The 15,472-nt window shown below is 42.9% G+C and overlaps 1 protein-coding gene across 1 annotated transcript; it reads left to right on the top strand.

The window, feature by feature from the left end:
- The first annotated feature begins 3,803 nt into the window (after positions 1–3,803).
- Positions 3,804–14,981, top strand: LOC121399561 (CD209 antigen-like). The gene is made up of 9 exons (XM_041580715.1): positions 3,804–3,931; positions 5,549–5,665; positions 5,871–5,963; positions 7,927–8,260; positions 8,450–8,727; positions 10,794–10,832; positions 11,425–11,579; positions 13,580–13,671; positions 14,405–14,981. Exons 1-9 carry the CDS (start codon positions 3,868–3,870, stop codon positions 14,586–14,588), a joined length of 1,356 nt encoding a protein of 451 aa, XP_041436649.1. The 5' UTR covers positions 3,804–3,867; the 3' UTR covers positions 14,589–14,981.
- Positions 14,982–15,472: the final 491 nt, after the last annotated feature.

Below are 15,472 nucleotides of genomic sequence, written 5' to 3'. Positions count from 1 at the left end.
CAATATGGAACGTTAGGATTGGAAAAGATAGGTTAGGGTAGGTTAGAAGAGAATAGAATTGGGTAGGATAGGGTATAAAGAAGGTGCTATTTAGTGCTGATGTCTGAGCATTTAGTGTAAGATCTACAATACATATACTAGGGCTGGGACTAGGGCTGTACTACTTTGAGACCCACATTGGGACCCTGTACTGACATCTGGACCACAATGGATGGGGAGAAGATACATTGTTCTATATATTGTTCCTAAGAAGAAGAAAACATCTTGTCTTCATCCTAGACTCCAGTAAAGTGGTGACCTCTGGTGACTATATATTTGTTTAGAGTTTTACTCAGATGGCTCCATTGTTTTACTCCCCAACAGAAACCCTTGGAAATGTCATATTGTTCATAAGCAACAATGATTGATTTTATACCCAATTAACAAGTAAGTAATAACAAGTTGCATCAGCTGTGATTGGCTCAGGGGAACAGGATAAATGGGAGATGTGGCTTATTCTAACTACACACGTATGTCCCCCATCCCCAGTACTTGGTCATTGTCTTTCAACTACAGACCCAAACTGCACCTGGTTATGTGCCTGATTTATAAAATAACCATTACATGTCTATGTGAAGCTTTTAGGTAGTGCGTATATTTCTACACATAGGAATACAAATAACAGAACCTCGGCTTTTCTCCAGTACAAGGAATGTCTGTGTTGATTTGGGGGATTCTCGGCAATGAAGGCTCCTGTGCAAAGCTGGAGAAACACCTTCAGCTTGAGAACTGCTTTAAGGATCTACATGGGATTTGTGAATGGGAAGTGTCGATCCACCTGGAATTGTGTGGGAAGTGCCATGGGCCAGTAGTGATACCTGCACCATAGAACAGCGCTACCTATGGCAATGGCTGTGGTCATCTGGTGGCCCAAATCAAGACTCCAAGACTCATGAAGAAAAGATTCCAGATATTATCATGTTGCTCCTCCTATTGCAAGTGTCCTGCAGCCAACTCCAACATAAGAGCCTTTCCCTTGACTTCTTTGGACTATATTTCTGATAGAAAGTGTATCCTTCTATTCATTTATTGCTTCTTAATATTTCTTCCATTACTTTACTTCCAGTTTTCTCCAGTATTTGTTATAATGCATTATCTAGAACTGTCCTTTCCAAATTAGGGCCCAATCGGGGGCTCTCCGCCAATGAGGTGAGTTGAGAAAAATGTTGCTCCTGGTAACTTTAAGAGCCGGATTTCCGTTTTTTCAACCCAGAAATTCAGCTCTTCTAGTGCAGAGAGTGCAATTGCAGCAAAATGGCCAGGATCGCTCCTGGGTCCACGGATATGATTCAGTCCTGTATATGTCCTAGGAAAAGATTATATTTAGATGATGGTGTCATACAAAGAAACTATACAGGCCTCGGTTTATAGAGAAGCATGTCCAACCTTCAGGAGTCATTATTCCCACTCAATTCCCTCATCATTTCTACTGTACCCTTCACTATTCACTCTGATTTCCCTTATCATTCCTACTGTATCCCTTTAATATTCCCACTGTATCCCATCATTCTTCCTACTGTATCCCATCAATATTCCCACTGTATCCCATCATTCTTCCTACTGTATCCTATCATTTTTCCTACTGTATCCCCTCACTATTCACTCTGATTCCCCTTATCATTCCTACTGTAACCCCTCAATATTCCCACTGTATCCTAGCATTCTTCCTACTGTATCCCCTCAATATTTCCACTGTGTTTCCCCTCATCATTACACATAAGCTTTTGGTAACAAACTTAAAGCTTCCCCAGTGTCCTCTTCAGCTTTTACTCCCAACCCTAAGTCCATCTCTACTACTGTCCCTCTTACATTCACCCTACTTTCTGCTTTAACTGAATTCCCCACATTTCTACTTTATTACTTTGTTTTTCATTTGAGACCCCTCCATACAGTGTTGTACAGCCAAACTCAATGTGGCAGTGGTACAGGTACTTTCTAAAGACTGCTCCCTGTCTGCTCCCTGTCTGCTCCGTCTTCTCCATGTCTGCTTCATGTCTGCTCCATGTCTGCTCCGTGTCTGCTCCCTGTCTGCTCCCTGTCTGCTCCCTGTCTGCTCTGTCTTCTCCATGTCTGCTCCATGTCTGCTCCGTGTCTGCTCCGTGTCTGCTCCCTGTCTGCTCCCTGTCTTCTCCCTGTCTGCTCCCTGTCTTCTCCCTGTCTGCTCCCTGTCTTCTCCGTGTCTGCTCCGTGTCTGCTCCGTCTTCTCCATGTCTGCTCCCTGTCTGCTCTGTGTCTGCTCCCTGTCTTCTCCCTGTCTGCTCCCTGTCTTCTCCCTGTCTGCTCCCTGTCTTCTCCCTGTCTGCTCCCTGTCTTCTCCCTGTCTGCTCCCTGTCTGCTCCGTCTTCTCCATGTCTGCTCCCTGTCTGCTCCCTGTCTGCTCCGTGTCTGCTCCGTGTCTGCTCTCTGTCTGCTCTCTGCCAGCTCTGCTCCCACTTTGGCTTTGGCTGTACAACACTCATATAAGTTTGGAGCATTTACAGTCTGGCAGTAAGAGCTGAGCACTCACTGAACTAATTTGCATATGTTTTACTACCCCTCAATAAAAACAGATTTTATTAACAAATATTTTATTTTTGTCACTTTAAATGGAAGCTGAAAATCTCTTGGTGGCTTTGTGCGGCCAATCAATGTATTGCTTTCCTGTCCTGTACAGTGGATTGTGGGTAGTTGCTGCTGCTCTCGGTTTCTAGGCAGAGGTAATGCTACACTTTGTAAACAGAAAATAGGAAAAAAATTGTAAATTTAAGATCACTAGGCAACCAAATCTACCCCACATGTATTCCTTTACCCTAACTAGGGGGCAATTTGCCAGTTGTGAATGTCATGTGAATTAGGTGCAAGGAAGCCTGACCACCATGCTGGTTTTGATGGGTTCCATTGACCCGCTTTGCCAATTTAGGAAATAATTCTTTACCTTTGTTGTAACATTAGATATTTATTGTGCCTTTAATCTATGTACAGTCATTTCATTGGCTCTCCACTAATATGTGCAGTCATTTCATTGGATCTCCAGTATGGGAAGTGATTATAGTGATTTTGGTAATTTTTCCATTATCCAATCACTGCTCAGCTGCGACTGTATCATCTCATGATAATGTTTGTAACATATAAAGCCCTCTGTCCACCCCCTGACTTTCCTCAGCCCCCATTCTCCTTCGAGACATGAACATGAATCTGTATTTGTAAGTTTGTCCAACTGCTCGTCAAAGCTTGTTGACCCCAGAGTGTCTCATTGAACTTTCAGTATTGATTGAAATATAATAAAAGTATCAGTATTGTAATAATTTGCCAATCTAAATCCAGACTCTTCCACATGGGCATGTTATGTCTCCTTGGTGCCACTCCTTGGGTGCAGGATGATGATCCATGTTTACAAAATCCTTACTATCAGAGATAGGGGGCTACCTGGGGAACACTTGTTTTCCATTGGGGGGGGTGACATAACTACAATGTGTGCTACATTTATATTCTTATTATTTTGGGCCACTTTTGTATCTCTTTGCCCCTTTTCTTTCTTTCCTTTTCCCCTTCAAGTCTTTTACTTACAGATAAGGAAAATGACCCAAAACTCTGAATGAGTTCAAGTACAAGAAGAGGTCACATAATGTGTCTTGTGCTGGTGCGACACTAATTACACACTAATTACACTAATTAACCAGAGTTGAGCAGCAGGTGGGACAAAGTGATGGAAAATTCAATGTAAATTCATACTCTCGCTACTTTCATTTCCTGGTGGAATGTTGCATCTGTTTTTCACACCCACTGAGATTAGTTCCTCTCTTGTCACCCAGCAGAGCAGCACCCGGTTATTATGTGATATCGCCCACCATGGCTGTGGTGTATGCGGACTTGAGGTTTGCACGGTCTCCGGCACAGGAACCACCTACAACGGGTAAATCTGTATTTATTTCATAGGTCAGATGCTCTGAGCGAGAAGAGGGCCCAGCTGGGGCCCTACAGGGGTTTCCTATATCAGTGACTAGACTGGTGTCTGTAGGGACCACCCATATCTGCCAGAACCAGGGGGGCACTGGAACCCTCAGCAGAAAGTGTTTAGCCCTAGAAAAGATCCAGTTTCTCATTTTCCTTCTGTCAATAAAATGTCTCATTATGGTTTAATTTGCTTAAATAGTCTTTGTATTTATCCCAAATGTCTCCTGTTTGATGCAGATTCATTTCGTGCAGGAGACTGTAGCTGTGTATTTATTGGGGTGCACAGATAACTGTACCTCACATTGGGTGTATGGAAAGTCACCTCTATTTGTAAAATAGGTGAATTGCACCTAAACTGTCCCCTTGACTGCAAAAACATTATTATATATATATATATATATCGGCTTGACAGTGTATGTGCAGAACTGTAACCCACTATAAGCAGCTCTGATGTATTGGACTCCCAGAATCTCATGTTGGGATGAAACTCCATTTCCCAAGCGCCTGGGCATCAGGGGTCTCATTGTCTCAGGCAGGTCAGACTTGGCACTGAGGGTCACATCAGAGGGCCGGGATCAATTGGGTCAATAAGTTTAATTAAAAAAAGACTTTCCACTCAGTCTCTACACAGAGTGTATTATTTTAAGGGAAATGTAGTCATATATGTATTATATAGAATTGTAATAACGGTACTGCAAATTAATTAGGCTTTATTATTCACTATTTCTATATGGTGCTGACATATTCCCCAACAATTGGAGATTGCATGCTAATGTCCCTATCACATTAACATCAGTCCCTGCCCCAGTGAGCTTACAATCTAATGTCTCTATCACATTCCCATCAGTCCCTGCTCCAGTGATCTTACAATCTAAGGTCCCTATCACATTCCCATCAGTCCCTGCCCCAGTGAGCTTACAATCTATCTCTATCACATTCCCATCAGTCCCTGCCCCAGTGAGCTTACAATCTATCTCTATCACATTCCCATCAGTCCCTGCCCCAGTGAGCTTACAATCTATCTCTATCACATTCCCATCAGTCACTGCCCCAGTGAGTTTACAATCTATCTCTATCACATTCCCATCAGTCCCTGCCCCAGTGAGCTTACAATCTATCTCTATCACATTCCCATCAGTCCCTGCCCCAGTGAGCTTACAATCTATCTCTATCACATTCCCATCAGTCCCTGCCCCAGTGAGCTTACAATCTATCTCTATCACATTCCCATCAGTCCCTGCCCCAGTGAGTTTACAATCTATCTCTATCACATTCCCATCAGTCCCTGCCCCAGTGAGCTTACAATCTATCTCTATCACATTCCCATCAGTCACTGCCCAGTGAGTGTACAATCTAAGATGCATATCACACACACACATACCATTAAGAATTTTGTGATGAGCCAGTTAACTTGCCTGTATGTATTTGGAGTGTAGGAAGAAACCTGAGTACATGGGGGTAACCGGCACAGTTGCAGGGGGAACAGACAATGTCCTTGCAGTGCTACTTACTGAGCCATCAAGACTGACAAATCACATTGTTCCCAGTAAATAACCAGCATTTCCTTCATTTCCAGACCTGTCCCAGATATATGGCGAGTGGGAAGTCACATATGAGAATGTGAAGCCTCTGAGAGAACAAGGAGAAAGGAGGGAAGATTCCAGCACCCCAGTCCTACGCCGTTGGCTGCACAGTAATGATCCATTGCTTGTCCTGAGCCCAGACCTGAGCCAAGTCTACTTCTGCCCTCTGCCCAGTATTTCTCTGCCCATTAGTCTGAAAATATCTTCAGTATCAATGTAGCCCAAGAGTCTTTCATACAATGTGGTGCCCTGTTTGTATTGATATATTTGCCTCTCTCCCCCCGGGTACATCAGTAATCTCAGTTTGTGCCACAGGATTTTCGGCTGTTCACTCTCCTTACGTCACTGTCTGCCTGATGCCCATCTGTCTCGTCCTACTGGGGGCGACTATCAGACTGTCTGTGGACTGTGAGTATAACCAGGTCATATGGGAACTCGGCACCAATACAAAGTCTGTGTCTTTTCCATTTCCCACAATTTCTATATCAAGGCCTACCCAGGCAGAAAAACAGAGTCATATACACAGTTGTGGGGTGTGGCCTAAAATAATTAGAGTACATGAACTGTTTTAAATAATTTAACAACAGCTGAAGACTGAAGATATACCTAAAGTGGTTCTGTTGTTTTGCTATTACTATCTTTATTTTCTGTAACCATATTACCCTAGGGTCACCATCTTGCACTACTATCACCATCTTCCTATAAGTCTCCATATTGTCCTACTGTCATCATCCTACCCTACTGTCTCCATCTTGTCCTACTGTCTCCATATTGGCCTACTGTCATCATCCAACCCTAATGTCACCATCTTGCCCTACTGTCTCTTTCTTGTCATACTGTTTCCATCTTGCTCTACTGTCATCATCCTGCCCTACTGTCTCCATCTTATCCTACTGTCTCCATATTGTCCTACTGTCATCATCCTACCCTACTGTCGCCATCTTGTCCTACTGTCTCCATATTGTCCTACTGTCATCATCCTACCCTACTGTCGCCATCTTGCCCTACTGTCTCTTTCTTGTCATACTGTCATCATCCTACCCTACTGTCTCCATCTTATCCTACTGTCTCCATATTGTCCTACTGTCATCATCCTACCCTACTGTCGCCATCTTGCCCTACTGTCTCTTTCTTGTCATACTGTCATCATCCTACCCTACTGTCTCCATATTGTCCTACTGTCATCATCCTACCCTACTGTCTCAATCTTGCCCTACTGTCTCCATCTTATCCTACTGTCTCCATATTGTCCTACTGTCTCCATCTTGCCCTACTGTCGCCATCTTGCCCTACTGTCTCTTTCTTGTCATACTGTTTCCATCTTGTCCTACTGTCGCCCTCTTGCCCTACTGTCTCTTTCTTGTCATACTGTTTCCATCTTGCCCTACTGTCTCCATCTTGTCCTACTGTCTCCATCTTGTCCTACTGTCTCCATATTTCTCTACTGTCATCATCCTACCCTACTGTCTCCATTTTGTCCTACTGTCTCCATTTTGTCCAATTGTCTTCTACTTGCCCTACTTTCTGAATCTTGTCCTTCTCCATCTTGCCACCACTGTCTACATCTTGCTCTACTGTCACCAACTTATACTATTGTCTCCATCTTGTTTAATTAAAATGAGAGGGAGTTATAAGGTAGAGCTGAATAGTAGGTGGGGCTTACTGCTCTTCTCTCGGAATATAAAGGCTGTTTGTTAACGGGATCTCAACCCCAAAAATTAGTTGAGATTTAAGCAGATTTAATAGGCAGGCTCCCACTCAATGTCTTTTTGAAGGCCAATTGCGCTGTCTATGCACTTCCTCTATTCAGCTTCTGCACTTCCTGTAATCAGTTAACCCTTGGGTTGCTGACCATCAATTGAGCCAACATCCTGGAACTAAAAATCTAAAAATGTCAATATCTCACCGGAGCCAATAAAGCCAATACATGTGTACGGGACTGATATATGTATTCCCCATTTATATTGCCATCCCCTAAATTTTGGCCATTAAAGAGTGCCTTAGTTATACCAGAGCTAGACTCCATTTCTTGGGTTAAAGCATGACCCATAGCTTTCCCTGGTTTGGCCAATACATGTCAGTGTTCAATACCAACTCCACCCCCCAACATCAATGAGCCCAACCATGAGATCACAATCTCTGCCCCCGGCATCACCCAGCACACTCCATGATGTCACTGTCCAGTCTCACCAAAGCCCAACCCTAGTGTCCTGCTGACTTGCCCATTAGGGTTATTTTGGTGGTAGGGACAAGTTCAGGGAAAAGTTCACAAAGAAACTGATTCCTTTACAAATAGTGGCATAAAATAACAAGAAACCCTTGTCTTCAGAGCTTATAATCTAAAGATGATGTGATATATTAACATTGGCAGTGTCCCAGATGTCTCACCTCCATGAGGAAATTGCTGGCCAGTTTGAGAAGCTGCAGGAGGATCATAGGGCCCTTAATGCAACCCTGTTGGACACCATCCTACAGAAAGAGCAGGACCTGCAAGGGAAAGAGGAGATGCTGATAAAGACGAGGGCAGAATTGGAAAAGACACAGAACCTTCTGGGAACCAGTAGGGGGAGTAACACTGACATGAACCAAAGACTGGAGGCAACAGTCAGACAGAGGAACCAGCTCCAGTCTGATCTCCGTGACTGCCAAATGGATTTGCAGAGAAAAATGGTGGAACTGGGAGAGACGAGCGGCCAGAGAACAAGGTACAACTCTATATTGTGTCACACTGAGCCCTCAGCAGGTCATGGAGACTGTGCTGCAATCTAACTGGTTTGGGGGCTTTTATTTGTCCTTACATCCAAATATTTAGATATATTATATATATATATTAGAGCAGCTCTGGGCCCTGTCATGTTCTGCCTTTTATTGAGCCATAACTGTTTGATTTGCAGTTGTCAGAATGAGCTGAACTCCTGCAGATGGGACCAAGGAACAATAAATAATCATTACAGACAGTCGCAAAGCTCCGTTGCTGACAAAAGCAAACAGCTGAATACGGCACAGGGAAACTTGGCCAAGGCACAATGGGAATTACAGAATGTGAAGAACAACTTGAAAGAGACGGAGAGAAATCTTGACGAAATCAGGAGAAGTGACGCACAGAAAGGGAAGAATCTTTTGGCTCTGCAGCAACAGTGGAGTGAAGTTCAGCAATGCGTCTCTGTCTCCTGTGAGTGTCACCGCCACGGCCACAATAGGGGCCACTCTTTGTACAAATTTACATGGTTTTCCTATTTATTTACCACTATTCTAGTATCGTTGCAATGGCCATTAAGAGGAACAGTAACATCAAAAAATACAAGTGTTTTAGAGTAATTAAAATACAACATAAAAGTCCTTTGTTTGCTTCAGAAACTCTACTATAGTTGATATAAACAAGCTGCTGTGTAGCCATGGGGGCAGCCATTCAAGCACAGGATACACAGTAGATAACAGATAAGTACTACTATAGTTTATATAAACAAGCTGCTGTGTAGCCATGGGGGCAGCCATTCAAGCACAGAATACACAGTAGATAACAGATAAGTACTACTATAGTTTATGTAAACAAGCTGCTGTGTAGCCATGGGGGCAGCCATTCAAGCACAGGATACACAGCAGATAACAGATAAGTACTACTATAGTTTATATAAACAAGCTGATGTGTAGCCATGGGGGCAGCCATTCAAGCACAGGATACACAGTAGATAACAGATAAGTACTACTATAGTTTATATAAACAAGTTGCTGTGTAGCCATGGGGGCAGCCATTCAAGCACAGGATACACAGTAGATAACAGATAAGTACTACTATAGTTTATATAAACAAGCTGCTGTGTAGACATGGGGGCAGCCATTCAAGCACAGAATACACAGTAGATAACAGATAAGTACTACTATAGTTTATATAAACAAGCTGCTGTGTAGCCATGGGGGCAGCCATTCAAGCACAGGATACACAGCAGATAACAGATAAGTACTACTATAGTTTATATAAACAAGCTGATGTGTAGCCATGGGGGCAGCCATTCAAGCACAGGATACACAGTAGATAACAGATAAGTACTACTATAGTTTATATAAACAAGCTGCTGTGTAGCCATGGGGGCAGCCATTCAAGCACAGGATACACAGTAGATAACAGATAAGTATTACTATAGTTTATATAAACAAACTGCAGTGTAGCCATGGGGGCAGCCATTCAAGCACAGGATACACAGTAGATAACAGATAAGTACTACTATAGTTTATATAAACAAGCTGCTGTGTAGCCATGGGGGCAGCCATTCAAGCACAGGATACACAGTAGATAATAGATAGGTACTACTATAGTTTATATAAACAAGCTGCTGTGTCTCCATGGGGGCAGCCATTCAAGCACAGGATACACAGTAGATAACAGATAAGTACTACTATAGTTTATATAAACAAGCTGCTGTGTAGCCATGGGGGCAGCCATTCAAGCACAGGATACACAGTAGATAACAGATAAGTACTACTATAGTTTATATAAACAAGCTGCTGTGTAGACATGGGGGCAGCCATTCAAGCACAGGATACACAGTAGATAACAGATAAGTACTACTATAGTTTATATAAACAAGCTGCTGTGTAGCCATGGGGGCAGCCATTCAAGCACAGGATACACAGTAGATAACAGATAAGTACTACTATAGTTTATATTAATAAGCTGCTGTATAGCAATGGGGTCGGCCATGATGCGTATGTTAGGGGACAGGTAGGAAGCAGAAAAGAGGGCACCCTCATGCCACCCCATCACACAATCGCAACTAATGCAGTGTACAAAGTGCAAAACAAATGTCAGATTGCAGACTTTTTTGGACTTTGCTCCCTGCATTCTGCATTGTACATGGACTCTCGTGTTTACTTGAATCTCACAGGGGACACAATGTGCAAAACAGGGACATAACTAGATTCAAACCATTGATAAGTCGACCTGTTCTACCAAGACTTAAATTGCTAATTGCTAACAACGGGGTCTGTTTCCTCTGTAGTTACACCCCTAGTGCAAAAGTTGCTCTTGGAGTAGAGTGAAGTGAACCCCCTGTCCACCATGTTGAAACTCTCAGAGCTGCTGATTGTTGCTACTGTGGAATGTAGACACAGAGCAGGGTCTATTGAGTATGTCATTGGGTTACACGTAGGAAACAATAAGGGACTTCACCTATACACAGACATGGAGAGAATGGAAATAACAGTTCCGCTGCAAATAAACAACATTCCTTCTTTTCACAGGTAAGAACCCCAGTAATGCAGAGATTGGACCCTACAATGGTAAGAGTCAATGGATGTGGCATCAGTAACGGCATTAGCCCCATTCGCTTTACACAAGCCTGTTAAATGAATAGATGAAACCCGTTAGGGAACCTTGAGATCACACTAATTGCAGGGGTTCTAGGGTTGCCTATTGGTGCAGTTCCATGCAGATGATTAGAGCAGGTTGAACGGGTGCATTGGGGGTCTGCGCTAGTTGCTATGCGTTGCTAGGAGAATGTATTGGGGCACACGCCTTTGTTAATGAGAGTGTAATTAATTGCACTGGCAAGTGTGCTCATAAAAACACGTTTTGTAAGTTCACCCTGTCCTTGGCCTTGTGCAGAAGATCTATATTGGTGGGATATAGAGAGAGACAGGGCAGATTTTAGGTTTTTAGGCAATGAGGAGATAGTATGATGTCTAGTTATTGTATTTCTTCTCCTCTAAGGATGGGATGGTATTTGGATGCAGTCAATAAAAAAATAATTTCGTTTAGCTTGGTGCCCATTTTAGCCAGGAACATAAATAATGTAGGAGGAACATAGAGTAGATCGTTAGCCTTTCTGCCCAATGGCAAGGTAACACAAATGGAGGGTTTCTCTCTCCACAGATCCTTTCAATTACTGCCCAGACGTCTGGCAGCAGATTGGAGACCAGTGCTACTACTTCTCTAATGAATCCAAGTACAGACTAGCTAGTGAAATCTTCTGCAGGGGCACCGGGGCCGTGTTGGCCAAAATAGAAGAAAGTGATGACATTCTAAAGGTACAGACAACAAAAATGATGGCACAGATCCAGTTTCATGAAGTGTTATGAATACTGGGGTGTTGCAGAAGGAAATTGTACAAAACAGGCGGAATATTTAAAATGAGAGGGAGGATCTTGAGGGGGGGTCTAATGTTGGGCCCTAATAGGGTGTGTTTTAGTAGTCATGTGATATGTGACTTCTCTCTGCTCAAACACTTGATGGGTGCCAGTGGTTCTGAAATATAAACATGGGGACCATTAGGATTTGGAGCTTCCCTACTGGCTAAGGAACTCCCAGGTGATTCTCTACCTAAAGGTGATGGGATAACAGTAAGAAAAGGGACACAGCTTATTACTATTCCCTCAGTTTCACTTAAGGGAATTCAGACCACTAGGTGTACAAGGTGAGCTGAAACATCCCATCCCTTAGTGGTGTCAGTGTACTCCCAATTTATACATGGACTGTTTCCTTCTCAACTAAAACATGCTCTTGTCACCCCCATTCTGAAAAACCCCTCTCTTGATCCCTCCAATCTTGACAACCTCCGACCTATCTCTCTGCTACCTTTCATCTCTAAACTACTTGAGCGCCTAGTCTACAACCGACTTACCTCATTCCTCTCTGACAATAACCTGCTGGACCCCCTACAATCTGGTTTTAAGCCACAACACTCCACTGAAACTGCCCTGACTCGACTAACTAATGACCTTTTAACCGCTAAAGCCAACAATCATTTCTCACTACTAATACTGCTTGACCTCTCAGCCACATTTGACACTGTAGATCACCCTCTCCTCCTCCAGTCCCTCCAGTCGCTTGGCCTTCGTGACACAGCCCTGTCCTGGTTCTCTTCTTACATCACCAATCGTTCCTTCAGTGTCCCCTACAATGGAGTAGCATCTTCTCCCCTACCTCTTTCTGTTGGGGTTCTTCAAGGCTCTGTCCTGGGACCATTACTATTCTCCCTCTATACTTCCTCCCTCGGCAAATTAATCAACTCGTATGGTTTGCACTACCACCTCTATGCTGACGATACTCAGATCTATCTCTCATCCTAGATTCTGCCCTGTCATTCACTCCTCATATCCAGTCACTTATTAAATCATGTCACTCCCACCTAAGGAACATCTCCAAAATACCATCATTTATCACCCAAGATGCTGCCAAAATTATTATTCACTCTCTCATCATATCGCGTCTAGACTACTGTAACTCTCTTTTAATTGGCCTTCCCCTCCAGAGACTGTCACCTCTCCAGTCCATAATGAACACTGCTGCGAGGCTCATACACCTCAGCAACCGCTCCTCCTCTGCCTCGCCATTCTGTCAATCCCTGCACTGGCTTCCGTTACCTTTCAGAATCAAATTCAAATTAATGACACTGACTTTCAAAGCACTTCATAACTCTGCCCCACCCTACATCTCTGAACTCATCTCTATATACTCACCCAACCGCTTACTACGCTCCTCTACTGACCTGCTACTCAACTCTTCTCTCATTACCTCCTCACATGCTCACATTCAAGACTTTACAAGGGCTGCACCCCTCCTCTGGAACTCTCTCCCACGGTCTGTCCCACTTTCTCCCAATCTTTCTGCTTTCAAGAAATCTCTGAAAACGCACTTCTTTCGAGAAGCCTCCCCTCACTCTGCTTAACTACCAAACGCAACACCACATACAATACCACATTTCTCACCCACTTAATTCGATCTTGCCCACTCCCACACCTTGTGTATTACTCCCTTCCCTTTAGAGTGTAAGCTCTTTCTGTATAGGGCCTTCCTCACCTTTTGTACCTGTATTGATTGTGATGTTTGTTACTCCATATGTTCTATGTATATAATTCATGTGACTAAGTCGTATAATCACATTTACTTTACAGTGCTACGCAATATGTTGGCGCTATATAAATACATGTTAATAATAAAATAATAATAATACATTATGCACACCAATAGCTCTAGCTTTATAATAGAGGGTGAATTTGTTGATCTGAGCTTCCATTATTCTCTATAGGAAATGATAACAAAGTCTTCTCGTTCTTACTGGATTGGGCTGAAGAAGGTTGAACACTCAAATCTCTTCCATTGGAGTGATAATTCCAAACAGTAAGTGACTTGCTATAAATGTGTGTTTGGGGTACTAGGGCCCCAAAAGCATTTTAGACATGGGGCAAATATGGAAAAATAAATTTCCCCTTCTTTTACTGATCATTGTGTCATAGGCTCTTTTCTTCTTATTCTCCCTCCTTTCCTTCTGATTCTTCTCTATTCTCATTTCATCTGTCTGTTTTTTCTACCCCTTTATTATTTCTGCCACCCCTTCTATTTCTTTTCTCCATTTGTCTTCATTTTTGCACCTTTTCCCCACCAATGTCCATCAGTTCTACATATTTTCTCTGCTGTCCTGTAACACTTACATTTGTCCCAAATGAGATGACAGTAATGGCAGAAGGAGAGAAGAAAGGTTGTCCTGTGGGTGAAGCAGAAGATCGGGTGGCACCTCAGCTTCCAGGAGATCTCTTGTTGTCCTGGTGGGACAGTCCAGTGATATTTATTCATTTAACTGATCATTTAAACAGAAACAACTGGTAATGGATCTCTAATAAGAAATGAGAAACCAATAATTTATTTCAGAGCCATTATTTCTATTTTGTATTCATGTATCTGAAGCCCAAAAACTATTCCTTATACAGAACCCCCTGCTGTGACTCCTCTGAAGCTCAAGGTGCAAATTATGGGCTTTGGAGCAGTAGCGAGTACCCAGGGTTTGTAGCTGATCTCTCTCTGTCACTCTACTGGGTCTCAGCTCTGGATCCTAAAATCTCTCATTTCATTTCAGAATCCTAGAGAGCTCAGCAAATCAATTCTGTGCCATGGCCTCTCCTCAACTGAAGGCAGAAATGTGCTTGAGGCTCTTGCCTTGGATTTGCCAGAAGAAAACAGAGCAATGTCATAACAAGATGGAACTCTTAAAGTGCTTTGGGGAGAAACTGGGGGTATTTGGGAAGCGGAACCGTCCCTAGTCAATTACTGAGAACCCAAGCAACACGGAGCATTGGAACATGGGACAGACAATGAAATAACATAGTATATATACCTGTGACTTTATTATAAATATGTCATTTTGGTTTCCATTCTGGCCAGGACCTTCTCTGTATTTTCTCCCTGTGAGATCTTGAGTTCATTCTGCCCCAGGGCAATATCTGTTTTGTCTGTATGTGGAGAGAGGGTCAGTAGCTGCATGGAGTCTGTATGTTCTGTGTGGGGAGAATTTGGTTTTATTCTGATCACGGCAGGAGGAGTCTGTATGTTCTCCCTGTGTGTTTTTATGGGTTTCCTCACAGGGACATAAATGAGCCCCCTGGCCTCCATTCCTCCCTTTTCTTTCTTTTTCCTGTATTTTTATTTGTATTAATTTCAAAAGAAACAAACAAAATATTTAATGCTGACATTATGGGGCACATTTACTAAGGGTTGAATATCGAGGGTTAATTAACACTCGATATTCGACCATCGAAGTTAAATCCTTCGATTTCGAACTTCGAAGTCGAAGGATTTACTGCAATTCGTTCGATCGAAGGATTCGAAGGATTTTAATCCATCGATCGAACGATTTTCCTTCGATCAGAAAAAGCCTAGAAAGCCTATGGGGACCTTCCCCATAGGCTAACATTGGTGCTCAGTAGGTTTTAGGTGGCGAAGTAGGTGGTCAAAGTTTTTTTTTAAAGAGACAGTACTTCGACTATCGAATGGTCGAATAGTCAAACGATTTTTAGTTCAAATCGTTCGATTCAAAGTCGTAGTCGAAGGTCGAAGTAGCCAATTCAATGGTCGAAGTAGCCAAAAAGATACTTCGAAATTCAAAGTATTTTTTATTCTAATCCTTCACTCGAGCTAAGTAAATGTG

Source organism: Xenopus laevis, chromosome 1S, assembly GCF_017654675.1.
Source record: "Xenopus laevis strain J_2021 chromosome 1S, Xenopus_laevis_v10.1, whole genome shotgun sequence".
In the NCBI taxonomy this organism is placed as follows: Eukaryota; Metazoa; Chordata; class Amphibia; order Anura; family Pipidae; genus Xenopus; species Xenopus laevis.
Note: the sequence above shows the minus strand (reverse complement) of the source record. Positions and strands in the feature narration are given on the sequence as shown.